This window comes from Mytilus edulis, chromosome 7, assembly GCF_963676685.1.
Source record: "Mytilus edulis chromosome 7, xbMytEdul2.2, whole genome shotgun sequence".
In the NCBI taxonomy this organism is placed as follows: domain Eukaryota; kingdom Metazoa; phylum Mollusca; class Bivalvia; order Mytilida; family Mytilidae; genus Mytilus; species Mytilus edulis.
In genome coordinates, this window is record NC_092350.1 from 79,398,031 (window position 1) to 79,418,491 (window position 20,461).

General features: G+C 32.8%; 1 protein-coding gene across 1 annotated transcript; it reads right to left on the reverse strand.

Annotated features, from left to right (window-relative positions):
- Positions 1-798: 798 nt before the first annotated feature.
- LOC139482293 (uncharacterized) lies at positions 799-12,238 on the reverse strand. The gene is made up of 6 exons (XM_071266094.1): positions 12,168-12,238; positions 11,628-11,737; positions 10,373-10,533; positions 6,457-6,623; positions 3,173-3,345; positions 799-1,269 (listed from the first exon to the last, which is right to left on the reverse strand). Exons 3-6 carry the CDS (start codon positions 10,454-10,456, stop codon positions 1,229-1,231), a joined length of 465 nt encoding a protein of 154 aa, XP_071122195.1. The 5' UTR covers positions 10,457-10,533; positions 11,628-11,737; positions 12,168-12,238; the 3' UTR covers positions 799-1,228.
- Between the last annotated feature and the right edge of the window lie 8,223 nt (positions 12,239-20,461).

The following is a 20,461-nucleotide window of genomic DNA, read 5'->3' on the forward strand; positions in this document are numbered from 1 at the left end:
TCTTTGGCACATTCCCCATTTCCATTCTCAATTTTATTGTATATATATATATAAATCCAACAAACACTATTTTACAGGTGGATGTGCTAATTACCATCATTTAATATATCTATTTTACTCTTTATTCAGGCGTTGCTTTGATAAACCAAAAAGAACGACATCACGATCCTGCAATACCAATGACATAAAGGAGATATGTTTTATTGTTAAAACTTTTGATTTCTAAAAATACTCGCTTAGATCAACTGTTTGCTTTTATTCGCTTTCATAAATCAAATTGTAACTTAAATGATACATGCGATTTAGATGTTCTACGTCTGGGTTCGCCTAGCGATTGATAAATCAATTACAAGGGATTAATAGTGACTTGTATATGTTCATGCATCAAGAGCTTGACTGAATAGCTGCTTGTTACTGAAACTGTGTGATCAATGTTCCTGGGCATAGCATGTACGAATGCTTTAAATGACATTGACAGATTGGGTAACTTACTGCCCTGAACTCTGGATATGAAACTCTGGTGCAACAAACACTCAAGTATCGTTGTTAATTGTATTATGAAAAATGCTCGATTGGTTTTCCAGTTTGAATTGTTTTACACTAGTAATTATTGGGGCCCTTTTTTTAGCTTTTCTGATCGGTGTGAGCCAAGGCTCCGTGTTGAAGGCCGTACATTGACCTTTAATGGTTTACTTTTAAAAATTGTTACTTGGATTGAGAGTTGTCTCATTGGCACTCATACCACATCTTCCTCTATCTATTATTATGACTCGAAAGGATATTGTGATGGGATAAATATTTATTAAAATATAAAGTGATAATAACAAGTGAACATTTAAAAAAAAAATTATTCTTCATGAGCAAGCCAAAAATAGAAAATATATCATAGCAGATCCTTAAATTTGTCTATGGAATCATAATATCAAAATTAAGATCTAAGTTCGAATTGAAAATATAACGAAATGGTGATATATATACTAAAAGTAAAGCATAGGATACCAAAGAAAGATTTTAAATCATAAGTCGAAAATAAACTGACATTGTCATGGCTAAAAAAGAAAAAGATAAACAGACAAACAACTGTAAACAAAACAACATATAAAACCAAAAACTAAGCAACACGAACGCAATCAAAAGCTGAGTGTAATCTCGATAGTTTCTGAAATGTAATCAGATTCCTTTGTCGTCAATAATATGTGTTTCTTCTTTATAACAAATGTATTGATAGTCACGAAATGAAAATCGAAAATACTTCTCCATCTTTGTAACCTGTGAAAAAAATACAATTACAATTAATAAGAAATAGAAGATATAATTTTATAAATGAAAGTGAATGTTGATGGCCGAGCATCAACTGCTAATACTTCCTAATCCCTTCAATCGTACTCTTGTTTCACAGTGGATGGAATGGCTTCAGTGTTGAATCGTGTACAATTTTACTTTATCTGCGTTGTTTTTGAAAGTAACAGTTTATGTATTAATTGTCTTCGCTCCATTTATTTTTCTTTCAAATGGAGAAGGTATGACAAAATATATGACTTTACCCCTGGAGTTGCAAAGTAACAAATATCTTCACACCTTTAAATTTCAGATTGGTTATTGTCATAAATGAATAATAAATCGTTATCTGTACATTTTTGGACTAATTTCTTTGTGACGCTTAAACTTTGTCAAAAACATAGCTTTATGGAGAAAAAAATAGATATGAACAAATGTCGTATACTTCAGCGGCATATTACTGTTTCCTTTATTGACTGAAGATATCTTCTTAAATAAAGGCAACAGTATTATACCGCTGTTCAAAACTCATAAATCCATGGACAAAAAACAAAATCGGGGTAACAAACTAAAACCGAGGGAAACGCATTAAATATAAGAGGAGAACAACGACATAACACCAAAATGTATATCTTTTTGGCTCATTTCTAAAACTAAAAGGTATGGTATACTCTAAAGGAACCCGTCCTACTGTCTTGTAAAGATAAGAAGTTGGTGGTATCACGACCACTGATGAAAAGGACATGATTCAAGCTACAATCAGTTAAAGATATATCTGTGGTCAACTTAATTGGCCGTTTCAGAATCTTAAGAATCATGGATAATTTCATCGTTCGTACCTCAAAATTAAAATAACGTCACGTTAATTGTTGAATTGACATTGATTATGAAATTATTAACCAATCACGACGTTTTGGTGTACACTTTTGAAAATATTTCCCAGGGTGCATTAGAATTTGAAACGGCGAATTTGACATGTGTTAACTTTTGTTTTACTTTTGGCCCTTGTCATTATAGTTTGCTTGTTATCAGATCATTTACACGGACTTTAAGAAATGATACATAGCATTGAGTTGTTGCGCTCTATTTTAGATAAAAAAAATCCTCATGCAGGTTCTGAATATTATTGATATCTTATCGATTTATTTGTTTCAATAGTGGCAAAAGTGTCCATCTTAATCGAAAAAATGTTAAAAAAAAATGTAGCTTTTCTTTACAATTGCAGGTGATTTGTTTAAATATCATAGGTAACTAGAAAAGCGTACCGTGCAAGTATTAGTGTTAATGTACTCATGGATAAGTTCTGGCCTTGAAGGCATAAAACTTTGCTCAGTGCTCGGAGCACAAAAATCATGCTCGAAACATAAAATCCAGCAATTTGATTGGTTGATTTTCGAGTCTGAGTACGAAAATCATGCTCGAAAGTTTTATGACCGTGAGGCCTGGTCTCGTATTTGTATATCAAGACAGAAACATTTGCTATTAAAGATAGCACTTTAGTTTTGGGACGTCTGAGTTATAATCTTATCATCTTTAGCGACGTCATATCAAAACAATGATCTGACTACTCATAAAATAATAATGTGAAAATCATGTACATTTGTCTTTAATCGACAATTTTATAAGAAATCATTGAACTCGTGTTTCTCGATAAATACTTTTTTTTTAATATTAACTTAGGAACGTGGAGCTTTTGCATTTTAAATTACGTAACATACACCTCCATTCATTTAAACCATTTAAGAAACATATCGATGAAGAACATTATTTGAACAGACAAAAAGGCACCGGATATCCAATTGCTTGTTTTACTTAATTGTTAAATAAATGGTATATACTAGCTACTTATATAAATTACATCGTTAACACTCGTTACATAAGTATATATACCTACCATCATGGTCGAAACTACCGGCCGTGTTTTCTGTGTATCTAAACACTGGGTAATTATTTGTAGTGTCAAAATCGCAGGTGTAACCATAGAAGTCCACCACGACAAACCAACCTAATTCAGTTGCGTAACACAAATCGTAGTTCTTATATATGAAAAACCTCCTGGAGTAATCCCTGAAAAGGTGTTGAAATATTCTTTAAATATTGTGGAAGGTATTCAATTAGTTGCATCCTACCTATGCTTAAATCATATGACACCAGTTTCTTGTGATTAAAGTGTTAATGAAATATACTCAACTTAGACATCTGTGTACGGTTTTTTTTAAATACGAATTCGTAACATGTAATCTACAGAAATACGTTATTCAATGAACATGAATCGAAACGTGTGCCTGCTATTTATTTTTTTTCTATTTAATATGAAAAATAAGGAGTTGAGGTATGATTGCCAATGAGATAACTATCCACCAAATTACGAAAGTGGATGTAAGCAATTATAGGCAATCATGCGGCCTTCATCGATAAGAAAGAAAAAAATAGCGTATAGTCAGCCAAAGCTCAAACATGAATTAATATGAAACAATTCAATTGAGAAAAACAGCTTAATTTATAACAAAAACAAAATACGAACAATAAATATGACATTCATGAACCGACGGCAACGACTTAACTACAGGCTCCCGGCTAGGACCAGGCCGTTTATGGTTGTGACTTGCACAAGCAGTCTTCATAGAATCACAAAGATCGTGAAAAAACAATTGAGATGATAGAGCGATGTTTAATTTTTATGTATAGTGCTCATACGATCCAATTAGGTAATACAATAGTTATCAAAGGTACCAGGATTATAATTTAGTACGCCAGACGCGCGTTTCGTCTACATAAGACTCATCAGTGACGCTCATATCAAAATATTTATAAAGCCAAAGAATAACAAAGTTGAAGAGCATTGAGGATCCAAAATTCCAAAAAGTTGTGCCAAATACGGCTAAGGAAATCTATGCCTGGAATAAGAAAATCCTTAGTTTTTCGAAAAATTTAAACTTTTGTTAACAGGAAGTTTATTAAAAAAATGACCACAACCTTGTTATAACGGTTGTTAAATACTTTGGTGTATTTTTTTTTCAATCAGAGTCAACTGATGATATCTTCTTTCCACGTTTGTTAAACTTTTCTTTCATAACGAGTTTTCCCTTTCGTACACCATTATGTGGTTGCCAAAATTTTAACTAGAGGTGATATTTTAAGGTCACTGCAAAATGAAAACGGTGTCGGTGAATTAGAGGACGGCAAAACAATAACGCAATATCCGATCATTTGTTTTAAATCTCAATAAAATAAAGGATTTTCCTAAAAACCGAAATTATGTGTTCACATGTTTACATTAAAACTAAGCCCATCTAGTATATACAATATATAAAACGCCTTTAAAATTTTGGTTAAATTGAAATGACATATGACTTTAAAGTTTTATTCATATACGACATTAATGTGTATTTGACGAAGCTAAACATCCCCACAATTGAAAACAAATTCGTCTTGTCTAATTCTTTTTTTTTTATGAAATTGTTTTAAATTATAGACTTGTTTATGTGTTCTAAATGCATTTCGTAACTTGATAACCCTAGTTCAAGGTCAGTCCGTTCAGATTTAGATCATTTAATCTGATGAACCATGTAAAGAGAGTGCCAGGATCTTTGCACGTTGGGAACATTGCATCGACTGTTTGAGGGGTTGGTATGTTGACTGTTGCAAGGCACCTTTCATTATCCTGTAACACTCATTTTCCAATTGCCGTCCTGATATATATAGAAGTGTCTACCTTTTGTGTTTATTGTTGATTAGTTTCCGTTTTAAACTTGCATAAAATATTTTTCCCTCGACGAAAAGCAACAAAAATCACTAAATATTATCTTATCAGTTCCATTAATCAATTAACTATTCCACGGTAAATCATAAAATTGAACACAATTTTGTATTGTAGAAGAAAATTTCAAAACTAGTTAATCGCAGTTCAAATTTCATAATACGTTGCAACTTCATAGCAAGAATAGGAGCATAGACAGCGTAAATAAAGGCAACAGTAGTATACCACTGTTCGAAATTCATAAATCGATTGAGAAAAAAGCAAATCTGGGTTACAAACTAAGACTGAGGAAACGACATCAAATATAAGAGGAGAACTACTACACAACAGGCGTTGCTAATGTGCTTTTTTTATGCCTTTTTGTGTTGACTTCTGTACCCCTAGTTTTGACATTTTTACTTATTATGTCTGTTTGTTTTGTTAAAACATCGTTGTCAATATAATGAAATTTTATGCAACTGTCATACAAGTTAGAGGTTTATCTGGCTATAAAACCAGGTATAAGCTACCATTTTCTTCAATTCAGGATGGTGACAGTTGTAATCCATCCGTTTGATGTGTTTTAGCTTTTGATTTTGCCATCTGATTACCGACTTTCCGTTTTGAATTTTCCTCAGAGTTCGAGTGTTTTTCTATATATGCATGCATCACCCTTAAACTTGATGTGTTTTAGCTTTTTAGCTATTTGATAACCGACTTTCCGTTTTGAATTTTCTCAGAGTTTGGGATTTTTCCCATTCATGCATGCATCACCCAGAAACTTGAAACAAACTATCGTCTTTTGCTTTATTTTATGTACGCAATCGTATAAACAACACAACGTTTCCCTTTAAGTCAGGATACCGTTGCGTTGGTGTTCATTCTTTGCAAAAGAGACATATTTTTTTGTCTTATATCATTTCCTTTAAAATATTTTGTTTTATAATTGATTAATTAACTGCTAAGATATAATCTTATATATGGCTAATAACATTTTCTTTCTTTAATTCCCTCTTCTTTTTTACCTCTGAAAAAATCTGTTTTTCGTTTTAAATATTTCTTAATCTAATATTAAACAAAATAGTAAATGGATAAGTATATTGTAACGCTATTGACTTATTGTACTGTGACCATACAGTGTCGTGAACATGACTGTTTGAAAATGTCACTCCTACTATTTCCTTTTCATTGAACGATCTGCGAAGATTTCTAAGTAGTGTAATTAATTTGCATATTTTGGATATTCTTGTGTACTAATATTTGTCTGTTTGTCTTTTTCATTTTAAGGCATGGCGTTGTCAGTTTATTTTCGATTTATGAGTTTGTTGTTTCTCTGATATCTTTTATTCGCCCCTCTTTTAATATCATAACTAATACATTGTACTCTTCTGTTCCATTTTCACCAATAAATGTACTATATGATTAACTAATACGCTTACCCTTGAACAGAGAAGTACAAATACTCGTATAAGTAATAAGGTAAGTCATTCCATGCATTGGTCGTAACATATGTTGGGGAGAACCAGTCAGTGTTACTGGTTCCTGGTGGAATGTCAAAGCGCATTTCAACAACTGGTAAGCTATTTGTATGGATAACTATGGTAACCTTAAATAAATAATTAATACATGGTAGAAAAAAATTAAAAAATGACCTGCATTGAAACTGTGTAAATATGATATTTAACAATGAATTAAGCCTAGTACTCTAAGTTACCGACGTTCAACTCTCGTCAAACGATAAGGAAGAGTAAAAACTGAGAGATTCGCAATAAATAATGAGGAGAAAGATTTTTTAAATCAACAAAAGTTAACCAATAGTTAGTTAACAATCAACAAAAGATAATATATAGTTAGTTTAAAACAAAACAAAAAGTTTTACAAATAGATAGTTTACAACCAACCCAAAGAGGTAGTGTCAATTTCCCTTCGTATGTATTTCATTAGCAGGGATCGAATCCTACATAACATTTAATATTAAAGAGTACAAATCATAGCTCATCATAGATAACAGGATTTGAATTATACTTTAATACATTCATCGCAGATACCAGGAAGGATTTGAATTATACTTAATTCGTTGTTTCGTAATTTAACATATTTCTACAAAACCATAATATTATTCAGAGCTTCATATTGCTATGGAAGGAATTACATGTGGATAGTGCATGTTTTTGTTAAAATTTGCATTAAAGAATGTCGGTTATCAATATAGAAATAAATTTGTATCCGAAAGAACACATATACCGGGTATCTTTACTTCCAACGTATGTTTTGTTTTGGTTAACGATGGCCTTCTTATACATTTTTAAGATTGATGTATCAGGCTTTCTTGTGGCGTACATAAGTTGCTGATCTGTTTTGAAATAAGCAAATGCTGTGAATTTAAATAGAGATCGAAAGACATTATGAAAATTGTATGAAATTATTTCACTGCATATTGACCCTACTTCTTTTTTAATGTTTGCAATCACCTACATTAAGGAGGGCCAATAACTTTTTTTTATTATACTTCATGTCAAAAATGCCAGATTTTGATTGGCTAATACGAGGGTGTTAATTTACTCTATAACCCTTCATGGAGACGCTTGATCAAGTTTGCGCTTTATCAAATACGACTCTATCCTATGGTAAATACTTTATTACCCTTCACGGAGACGCTTGATCAAGTGTGCGCTTATTAAATACGGATGGTTGTTATGTACAAGACGTCATAGTTCACTACTTTGAATATGAAATTTAATCGACATTAACAACAGAATATTCAGTATAATAAATTAAATAACGCATATCTGAGAGGGTGATAGAGCAGATTTTTACCCTCGAAAAGACATTGTCAACCTTGGCTTCGCCTCAGTTGACAATGTTTTCTCGGGGTAACAATCTGCTCTATCACCCTCTCAGCAATGTGTTATTTATATAATGTTAACCTGTGTTGGCCCTTTTCAATGTGTCGTTAACTGTAATCTGAGACATTTAAGCTGTTAAATGTTTTCAACCCACTTTTCTAACTGTTATCAGCATTTTTGCATTTGTTGGTAACTGTTTTTGCCAAAATCGAGGTGTGTTAACCTGTTAACGGACCCCCAATTGACTCCTCTCATTAAGTAAACATGTATTTATTGTATAAACAAAAGAAACAGTGTCTATGCTACAGCAACCCAACAACAAAGATTGACTTTATTTTTTGTCCATGCCCTATAATTATGATTATTAGATACTTACAAAATGCTACTTGCGATTTTGTTTAAAATCGATTCCCTTTCTGTTTGACATTATTGCAAAAAGTATAAAAAGAAAAACAAAAAGTGCAACCATGTAAGATATAAGCAATTTTCTTGTGTATTCAATGATCCTTCGTCAATTTCAGAACTTTTGATAGGGTGTCATAGTTGATACATACTCTAAAAAATATATAAAAAAAAACCGTCTACTAGTATCATATTTCAATTTGAGTCTGCATTATCAGGTAAGGTACACTGCAGTCGCATTAGTTTACATTTAAAGTGGTATGGGAGTCTAAAATAAAAATGATAGAATTTGTTCATACTTTGCCAAAACGTTGTATCTATTGATATATGTTGAAAAATATAATAAAAATGATAGGTCACCGCGCATTTTCTCAAGCTACAGGACGGGACAAAATGACACATTTTGTATGGATTATACAGGAAAAAACACCATTTTGTGATTAGAAACTAAACAAAATGATAGAATTGTTAAATACTTCAGGAAAAAATAGCTTTCAGACACTGCTTTGAGAATATCAAAAGAAAAGATAGGGTCACCGTACGTTTTTTTCGGCTAAAATACAAAATAGGAAAATTCCATACATCCTTCAGAAAATACACTTTTTTAGAGTTACCTCCCCTTAAAATGCCAGTTTTAAAAAAAATAAAAACAACCAAAAATAATTAACATTTGCAAAAATATCAATATTTAGAAGTTATATTCTTATAAATTGGTACTTTTAAATGAAAATGTACATTAAACATCTGCATTCCTGCATCAAATTTTGCTAACTTGATGGAAAATCTGGACCTTTGATTCTCTGTTTTTTACAATCCAAGATGGAGGAAGACACCCATACAAACCTTAACTATCTAAAAAGGTACGATACAGTCAATTGCATATATCTGAATGATTTTTTTAGCATATATAGCCATGTTTAATTTTTTATTCGAGCGTCACTGATGAATGAGTCTCTTGTAGATGAAACCGTGTATGGCGCATATTCAAAATTTCATCCTGGTATCTATGAGGAATTTATTTCTACATTGGGAGATAACGCAAATTTAAAAGTCTATAGAAATACGTGCAGATGACAGAACGTAACTATGTAAATATCATTAAAATAAATAATAATTTGAATTGAAACAAAAACTGTCAAACGTTTGAAAATTATTATTAAAAATTTATTTCATTGATATCTTATAACCTTTTACAAATTGAAAATCAATTCACGGAAATTTCAGAAGATATAATATAAAATCACGAGAGAAATTATTTCGGGACATATCATGTTTGTACTTATATCCGGGCATATGGATATTGTTTTATTGAAATTATTAAAAATGAAAATCTAAACTGTAATAACAATATTCCTGATATCTGGCTATTGGAAAATCATTTACATATAAAACTCTTACAGCACGCATTGTTTATTTTCACTTTTAAATGCACATAATTCAGCATACTGAAAAAAAATTAAATATCTTTTCTGATCAATGAGTATAAATGTCCCTTTGGGATCTTTCGCCTAGTTTTAATTTCTTTATATTCAAGTCATGTATATACTACTCGCTAACATTTTTCTAAAATAAACTTGCACTATTTTCTTTTAATCAACAGAAGAAATAAGACGAATTATATAATATGCAAATTAGGAACAGCGTGAAAGTCAATATAATTCTACACGTTATGTCAAATCAATGCAAATCGTGACCATATCTTGAGTGAATTGCTATAGTCATATAACTGTAGTGTCAGACTTTTCCCTCTGTCCAACAAAAAATACAATTAAAATCCCTTAAGTATTAACAATTACGGTACCAATTGCATACTCGAGGCCAAAATTTTAAAATTCCCTGCTAGATTTTGAAAAAAAAGGCTGAAAGAAACAATAAAGACCACAACATTAACCAGGACAGGAAATCAGCGTCATGCATTACAGCAATTAATTCATTCATAAAAATGATTTACGTGAGACAATATTCGCAGTTTCAATCAAGAGTAACGTCCTTTTTTTAGATTAACATCCTACAACAGACACCCTGAAATAGATTTTTTTCTTTTTTTAAACATGCAGACATAGTTACAGAATCGTTAAAAGAAATACCTTGGAATATATTAACTCACTGTGTTAATGTTCAAACTGTTCCAGTTATCTATAGCAGATGAACGGAAATTTCCTGTATTGTCATACTTTTCTGGTTGAAACATTCCATTTGTAAAAGACCTGTACACTTTAATCCCTGAACCAGCGACAGCATTGTAGATTAATGTTCCCCATTTGTTAACTTTGCATAAAAGAAAAGAAATATTAAAATAAATTCCCATTTCTTCTATTTGTATTCATCAATGATAACCTGGTTATTACATATAGTTTTCATCACTGCAACAAGTGTGTTACGATATCTCCACTCGAGACAGTTAAAGTTTTGATTTCTAAAACGCGAGGCGTGCCGAGTTTTTTAAATAACTAACATTTAACTGTTGAAGGCGAGCTTTTTGAATAACTACAATTTAACTGTGGAGAAATATAAGATAAACCTATATATAGTGGCCCTGTCATCTGTTTCTCTGTGATTTTCATCCGTCCGAATAAAACATTTGCAGAAATTTGTGTTCTTTTTATTCAGTAGAAATCAAGAAAATCTAATGTCATAATTAAATGCCAACCAATCATTTGCTGACATTTTTTACTAGTGATGAGAATTATTTTTCTCTAAACTTTTGTGCTATTTTTACATTCCTGACCGGTGTGAGAAAAATATTTCTCCTCACTAGTAAAAAATCTGTTCTCGGCAAATGATTGGTTGAAATTTAATTGTGACGTTAAATTTTCTTGTTTTCCTTTGAATTTTCTTATTGTCACGTCATGAAAAAAGGCGACCATGCCTGATCATGTCACATTAAAAGTACACAACTTTCCTCAAATCTTTAAAAAGAAAGGATAAAATCATTAGAGAAACATATTCCACACTGTATCTCGTGTATTACGATATTTCTACACTCTCAACAGTTAAATTCGACTTATTTGAAAAGCTGGGCAAGCCTCGTGCTTTAAATACTAAAATTTAACTGTCTCGAGTGGAGAAATATCGTAATGCACTTGTTGCAGTTGTAGAATCTATATTTCTCACACTGCTCAGGAAATGTGAAAAAAGAACAAAAATTTAAGAAATCTTATTTTAAATTATCGTAAATCAAACATTGTAATGATAATTATCAGTATATCAAAATTTTTAATTTCATTTATTTATTATTATTATTATTATTATTATTATTATTATTATTATTATTATTATTATTATTATTATTATTATTATTATTATTATTATTATTATTATTATTATTATTATTATTATTATTCAGAAAAGATAACTAATACCTTTTGAAACAGGTTCATATGTTCGCCAGGTAGTATTTGATTTAAATGTCAACTTTCCTTCGTAGATCTCCGCTGAATGAATCAGGCACAATTCGTCAATGGCATTGTAGCTGTAATAAGTACAGGATTTTAATTCATTACACTTCAAAGCACATTTAATGACTGAAAATGCTGTAAACGTCATCTCATTTTGATCAAAATAGTTTTGATTTAATTTCATGGTAAACCTTTGCGATGCTGTAGACAAAACACCATTATAAATAATGACCAAATGTAAAACTGGAATACCCATTGCGGAACTATGATGTTATCCCTGTTACGTTGACTATCACTACAGTATAACTACTAGTATATTAATTAAAGTTCAATAGATAAAGCCAACTGTAATATACCGCTCTTCAAAAATCATAAATCGATTGAGAGAAAACAAATCCGTGTTACAAACTAAAAACGATGGGAATGCATCAACTATAAGATGAAAACAATAGACAAACAGAACCATTGAAGTGTAATCTAACGTCAACATACATAGAAACTTACTATTTGATTAAATTAACTCCCACCTCCTGACTTGGTACAGGACAAATAGAATTGCACAAAACGGTGAGACAAGTACGGTAACAGAATGTTTGAACAATTAAAATTGCTACTTGTTAAATGTCAATTGATTGTATTACGTCACATTATTTGTGTAATATCAAGTAGTCGGTTTCTTTTATTTAAGGAATGACTGTAATATTTTTTCTGTCTATAAGGAAATAACATGAAAAAATGTGGTGCACACTGAATAACCCGCGTAAGTTATGACAAGTTCCCATTAAATGAATTTAATGCAGAAAATTCACTTTACAACCAAACTTAAAAAAATGATGTAAATAAGTACAACAGAGGGTATGAGTGCGGGTTTACCACATACATTTTAGGAATATACATTTGTGTTGGAAAACGAATATTTTGAGATCTTAATATGTGATATATGTACATTGAAATTGCACGCAATCTTTATTTAGTAGATAGAGGAAGATGTGGTATGAGTGCCAATGAGACAACTCTCCATACAAGTAACAATTTATAAAAGTACACCATAATAGGTCAATGTATGGCCTTCAACACGGAGCCTTGGCTCACACCGCACAGCAACCTATGAAGGACCCTAAAATTACTAGTGTAAAACCATTCAAACGGGAAAAGTAAAATCTCAAAAATACCGAACCCCGCGGTAAATTTAAAACGGTAAGTCCCTAATAAAATAACAAAATCAAAAGTTCAAACACATCAAACGAATGGATAACAACTGTCATATTTCCGACTTGGTTCAGTGAATGCCTATTATGATTGCCTGGGTTTTTTATTTGTGTGTTTATTGATTGTTAGTTGTTATGTCTGGCGATAATTAAGTGTACAAGACACATATGTCTTCGGCTGTTACTCACCAGGAATCTCTGTGGGTGTTATGTTTAGTAAAATTCTTACACAGCCTGCATAATTGTTATAAAGTATTCTTTCCAGTTAATACGATATTCCAGAGGTTGCATTTGTTATTAGGAATTCCTTAACTTGTCATTGCAGCTTATTAACCAAGAGTTTGAAGTGTTGAAGTTAAAGCTATTTCTTCGAACATTTTACGGACGCCATCAACAGTTGTTCATAATTTCCTTGTATTGAATGGAATTAGGCTGATAGTATTTCGGTCTATAACTTGCCACATTTCGAGAGAAATGTTATGGACAATGTTAAGGTTATTTGTAAACCGGATTTGTTTCTCCAAATTAAACGATTAGAACACCGGTATACTACTGTTGTCTTTATTTATTGGTAATAGACTTCATAGACGAGTTACATTGTGATTGATTTTCATGGGTGTTTTCAGAAGGTCAAGATCCTGCATTATGGAGGGGGCAAGGGGTTCAACTGTTATTCTGTTACGGAAACGTAAAATCTAAAATTAATAAAAATCGAAAGGGAGCTCATGACAATAGATATGAACAATTCACCACAATGTCTTGCAAGTTGGCGTTAGCAGATTTGATTCCAAATGGTAGTCTCAATAAACTGCTTCGCTGAGCGCAGCTTGATACACCCTCAGAGGTCCAACCCTGAACAGTTGGGGCTAAAATAGACACATTGTTCAAGCTTGATACAGGTCTGAATTTGGATTGTAATTAAATATTTGACACATTGTAGGTTTCTGAATAAATGTAGTCAACGAACTTGAAATTGGTATTATGAATTGAATTTATTTTCAATTAAAAATTGCTTGCTGTTGTGCAACACACTGTGCTGTTGTGTAATACACTGTGTTGATGCGCAATACTTATTAAATCTGTTGTCAGACTAAAAACAAATAAAGTTCAATTAATTCTCAATGTCATATTAGAAATTTATGAAAATCAAAAGGGAGCTTATATCAATAGAAATAAACAATTCACCAAAGTTTCGGTCCGAAAACTGGAAAATCACCCCTTTTTAATTAATAAAACCTCATAACTCAGACACGTAAAATCTAAAATTTATAAAAAAAAAAAAACGAAAGGGAGCTCACGTCCATATATATAAACAATTCACCAAAGTTTTATGCAAATTGGTTAAAGCGTTTTTGAGCTAATCTCCGACAAGTTGACGAACGACGAACGGACAGACGGACAACGGTATCAATCATTCGTCGCGTAAACGGGCGTATAAAAACTTAAATCTTTCGAATGGTGTGCTGAACGCACATAGGTTTGAACTTTCTAAATCCAATTTTATGTTCCAGAATCCACTGGATCGATGCATCACGCATGTCACGCTTACTAAAATATTTTTCTCCTGCTAACTTAGCGGTATTTTCTTCCTGTCTCGGCAATATGAAAGATTAAGATCCCTGGGATCCAAATTTATCCTTAATTTACCATCTGTCTTTGCTACAATTACTATTGAACTAACCCATTCAGTAGGATGTTCAACTTTTTCCTAAATGCTTAATTTTTCCATTCTATCTATTTTAGGTTTTAATCTTTCTTGCAGAGCAATCGGTACTCTAAGTGGTGGATGAATAGCAGGATTGATTGATTTATCCCATTAAATATGATGATATTCTTCTAATTTACTTATTCCATCAAATAAATCGTTATTTTCCTTCAAAATAGATTCGGTACTTTTCGCAACTGACATAACTCTATTAATTAGATTTAATTTCTCACAAGCACTTAATCCTAAGATACCATGGATACATTGAACATTGAAATTAACAACTACGAATTCCATTCTTTTAATTTTATCTTTATTAGATACATTAATGTAACATTTTCCTAGCACGTCCATTATTCACCTGAATATGTGACTACTCTTGGTTTGCTTGGAATAATTTTAATATCTCCTTTCACTAATTGCAATACTTTGTACGGAATTACATTTGCCTGCGCACCCGGCCGTATCCAAATTAAACTTCTGATTTTTTTTCCTTTCAAATTCAAATTTACCATCCAAGATTGTTCACTTTTCTTCTGATTTTCGATACATCCAGTGTATAATTCGTCACCGATGTCGCTTTCTTCTTCAAAAGCATGTATTCTTCTGTTTTTGAACATCTTCTTTAAATGATTCGGCTTTTTGCACTGGTTACACGTTTATTTCGTAAGCTGGACAACTTCCAGGTAGATGTTGCATTCCGCATTTCTTGCAATCGTATTTCTGGTCTCTCGGGTTGTCTTTTCTATAATCTTTGTATCGATGCTTCACTCTTGGTTTGTGTCCTGATTTGTAGTCTTTCCTCGTTGCATTTACTGTTGTTTTTTTTCATTTTAATTGATGTTTTGAAACTTCCGATGCGCGGCATATTATCTATCGACTTTGCAAGTGTCAAGTCTGGAATTCTTAGTAATCTTCCACGAACATTGTCAATTGGTATACCACCTACTATCCTGTCTCTTATAAATCTGTCGCATAACTGTCCAAATTCACATGTTTTGGCTTATTTTTAATAAATTTCCTGTTGACAAAACTTTAAATTTTTCGATAAACTAAGGATTTTCTAATCCCAGGAATAGATTACATTTTAGCCGTATTTGAAACAACTTTTTGGAATTTTTGGTCCTTAAAGCTTTTCAACGTTGTACTTGTTTGGCTTTATAACTATTTTGATCTGGGCGTCACTGATGAGTCTTATGTAGACGAAACGGACGTCTGGTGTATCAAATTATAATCCTGGTACCCTTGATAACTATTAGCTCTGTGTTTTAGCTCTGTGACTCGATTCTGTGGCATAGTGGTCTATGTTTTCTCCTACACTTTCTGAACACGTGTAAAATTTATAACGTTCATATGTCTGGTTCTTTATTGGATTTCAAAATTGTTTCAATTTCAATAGCAATGGTGCAATTTTGTTAATTATCTTTCACGAAATTAAACGTGTTAAAAAAGTCTACGGCATATTCTCCATTACAATGAAGTAACAGCGAACATAGCAACTTTTTTGCTTTTTCGTTGAACTTAGCGTCTAGGAAAAACTGGAATTTTTGTTTCCATTTCCTCCAATTCTCGGATACATTTCCCTCTATACTTAAGGCTATGGGTGGTTTCAGTTGATCCATTTTGGTAGTTAATCCATTTGTTTTTTAATCTGGCACCTTGTTATATTGTTATAGCATTGGCATATATATAGGTATGTATTCATTAACGACTTATTTCAAACTACACATTATTACAAGCAGCTAGCTACACATGAAGATATTATATTACTACAGTTAACATTTCTTATACAGAAAACGCGTGTAAAGCAGTTAAGATTCTGTGTGTTGTCAGAGTACCGTGAGAACTGTTAGATTATATTGACCATGTTTACAGACATGATGATAGATATGACAACTGTTATCTGTTTTTATCCTTTTTCAAATTCCTTGTTATCTGTTTTAAGCCTAATCAATTTGCTTTTTTTTATTGGATCCCTCCCTTGCTGTCTCCTCTTTATGTGCCTGTAGTTGAAATCATGGTTGCATAATTCGTGAAATTGGTAAATACAATAATTTGCAACATTTATAATTCTATTAAATTAATGTTGTATTGATACATTATATCCCCCGTTTCCAACCGAAACCTTCGAAGTTTAAAGAAAGATTAATCGAGGAACGATTATCTGTATATTATCTTTTCACTGCTAAGAAGTCTGAAATGTCTACGACTGCCAATACCCGTGATGATAGCTTTAAACTTGTGTTGAGTGATATGAACATGTCCAACAGGGGTTTTCAGACAAAATTTTATGCTTAATCAGGTTTTTTTAATAGTTATCCGTATGTTGTTCAACTTAAATAGAAGGTCATTTATTGCTGTAATAAAAAGTAGGAAGTATATGTTCTCTTATGAATGTCGCCCGTGGTCTGATTCCCGATTGAAAATAGAATTTTGCATTAAACTAAACGGAAAATGACACGGATAAGTGATTCAAACCTACTTTAGTTTTCTCGTTTGAATTGTTTTACATTGTCATATCGGGGCTTTTTTTTTTAGCTGACTATGCGGTATGGGCTTTGCTCATTGTTGAAGGCCGTACGGTTGCCTTTAGTTGTTAATGTCTGTGTCATTTTGGTCTCTTGTGGACAGTTGTCTCATTGGCAATCATACCACATGGATTATTCAGCGGAAGAAAACCTTTGACTTATATTTCACAAAAATCAGAGTTTTGCATGCAGAAAATACACATTTTAAGTTTAAATTATTAGATTTCAACGGCACAATATATGTTCTTTCATGCTAGCATAGATGTAACGGGAATATGGACTGAAGATATCCTCAGATCATTCTATCAAGCCATGAACATAAGAAGGTTGTAAGTTCTGTGCACCAAATGCACATTTTAATATAAAAAGAAGAGGTGGTGTAATTGCCAACGAGACAACTCTTTACAAGAGACCAAATTACACAGAAATTAGTAGTCAGCTACAAAAGGTCCCGAAATGACAAATGTAAAACAATTCAAACGAGAAAACTAACGGCCTAATCTGTACACAAAAAAAAACCGAAAAACAAATATGTAACACATAAACAAACGACAAGCACTGAAATGCAGGCTCCTGGCTTGGGATAGGCATTCATACAGAATGTGGCAGGGTTATTAAGTCACTTTTGAAATACTTATTATCAGGGATTTACCATAGTTTGATGCTCTGTGATTTTCTCATATATTTTGAGAACTTTAACGTGTCAATGATACAGCTATGAAAAGTCAAGAGAGAACTTTTCCCGCCAAAATTTCAATGGCTTATATTTCGAAAACAAGCACATTGACCTCTATATATTTTTTGCTTTTTTGATTCCTTACTTAATCCCCTATCAATAATTCTAGTTTTATGAAAAGCATTTTATTTTGAGCGAACGTCCTTAAGAGTAAAGACCTCTCTAATCATGTTAATTGTTTGTACTTATAAATTTTTATATTTCTAATATTGCTTTTGAATTGGGTTTTTTCTGCAGCAGGAAGAAGGTAAACTATGCAAAGAACTTAGATGCGTATGAAAAGCTTTTTGTTTTGAAACTGAGTAGCGAACGTCCTTCAGAGTAAAGACCTCTAATCATGTTAATTGTTTGTACTTACAAATTTTTATATTTCTAATATTGCTTTTGAATTGGGTTTTTTTCTGCAGCAGGAAGAACGTAAACTATACTTTACTTTACTTAGATGCGTATCAATATTGTCCGCTTAGATTTGTTTTAGAATAACAAAATTGTGTTTACCGACTTAAATAACAATGTTGGCTGTTAATTTAAAATTGTTAAAGATAAATAAAAAAGAATAGAAAATCAATGTTAAAAGCGGAGAAAATGTATCGAAACCCAAAAACAATAGAGGCATATTAAAAAGGAAATAGAAAGTTTGAAGATAAACAAAGAGATGTACTTTTAAATTGACGTATTAATAAATAATATACATGTGTATGACAATAATCAATAATGAATGAGGGAAATTAGAAAATGGCATTAACCTTAGTAAGTATTTTGTCACAAATGGGAACACATGAAATATATGAAAAAAAAGTCATAGCTCTTTCAATTCACTTAACACACACACACACTTTCCCCGTGCTATTTTTATTGTTTATCAATGTCACGATCTGGTAAACTTCGTCGACAAAAACGAAAGTTCATTAGCTTGCAATCATTTCTACAGCCATGTTTTGGGGATTGTTCTGATACACTTCTAGCACAGGTCAAAGAGGTTTGGCTGATACACCACTGTTCCAGATTAAGGGGATTGTGCTGATACATCACCGTTTTAGTTAAAGGGGATCTACTAATTCACTTCTGCCCGATGTTGATGTTGTACCGATGAATGACTGCCCGATGTTCAAAGGGGCTCTGCTGATACACTACTGGTCACGGTTAATATTGTGCTGATACACCGCTGTCCCAGGTTATGGGGATTTTTTAGATACACTAGTACTACTGCCCAAAATTATTGTTTTGCTGATGCACCACTGCCTCAGGTTAAAAAAGGGTGTATGTGCTGACACACTACAGATCAAAGTTAGTTTTGTGCTAATATACTACTGTCCAAGGTTAAGGAGGTTGTACTGATACAATATTGTCTTATGTAAATGTTGTGCTGATACGCCACTGCCCCCTGGTACACTGCTGTCCAAGATTAATGTTGTGATTATACACCATTGTCCCAGGTTAAGGAGGTTGTACTGATACACTACTGTTTTATGTAAATGTTGTGCTGATACGCCACTGCCCCTGGTACACTACTGTCCAAGATTAATGTTGTGATGATACACCACGGTCCCAGGTTTAGGAGGTTGTGCTGATACACTAATGTCTTATGTAAATGTTGTGCTGATACGCTACTGACCCCTGGTACACTACTGCCCAAGAATTATGTTGTGATGATACACTGTCCCAGATTAAGGAGGTTGTGTGGATACACTAATGTCTTATGTAAATGTTGTGCTGATACGCCACTGCCCCCTGGTATACTACTGTCCAAGATTAATATTGTGATGATACACCACTGTCCCAGGTTAAGGAAAGTGTACTGATACACTACTGTCTTATGTAAATGTTTTGCTGATACGCGACTGCCCCCTGGTACACTACTGTCGAAGATTAATGTAATGATGATACACCACTGTCCCAGGTTAAGGAGGTTGTGCTGATACACTACTGTCTTATGTAAATGTTTTGCTGATACGCCACTGCCCCTGGTACACTACTGTCCAAGATTAATGTTGTGATGATGCACCACTGTCCCAGGATAAGGAGGTTGTGCTGATACACTACTGTCTTATGTAAATGTTGTGTTGATACGCCACTGCCCTCTGGTACACTACTGTCTTATGTAAATGTTGTGCTGATACGCCACTGCCCCTGGTACACTACTGTCCAAGATTAATGTTGTGATGATACACCACTCTCCCAGGTTAAGGAGGTTGTGCTGATACACTACTGTCTTATGTAAATGTTGTGTTGATACGCCACTGACCCCTGGTACACTACTGTCCAAGATTAATGTTGTGATTATACACCACGGTCCCAGGTTTAATAAGGAGGTTGTACTGATACACTACTGTCTGATGTAAGTGTTGTGTTGATACGCCACTGACCCCTGTTACCCTTCTGTCCAAGATTAATGTTGTGATGATACACCACTGTCCCAGGTTAAGGAGGTTGTGCTGATACACTACTGTCTAATGTAAATGTTGTGCTGATACGCCACTGCCCCCTGGTACACTACTGTCCAAGATAAATGTTGTGCTGATACACCACTATACACCACTGTCCCAGGTTAAGGAGGTTGTGCTGATACACTACAGTCTTATGTAATTGTTGTGCTGATACGCCACTGCCCCCTGGTACAC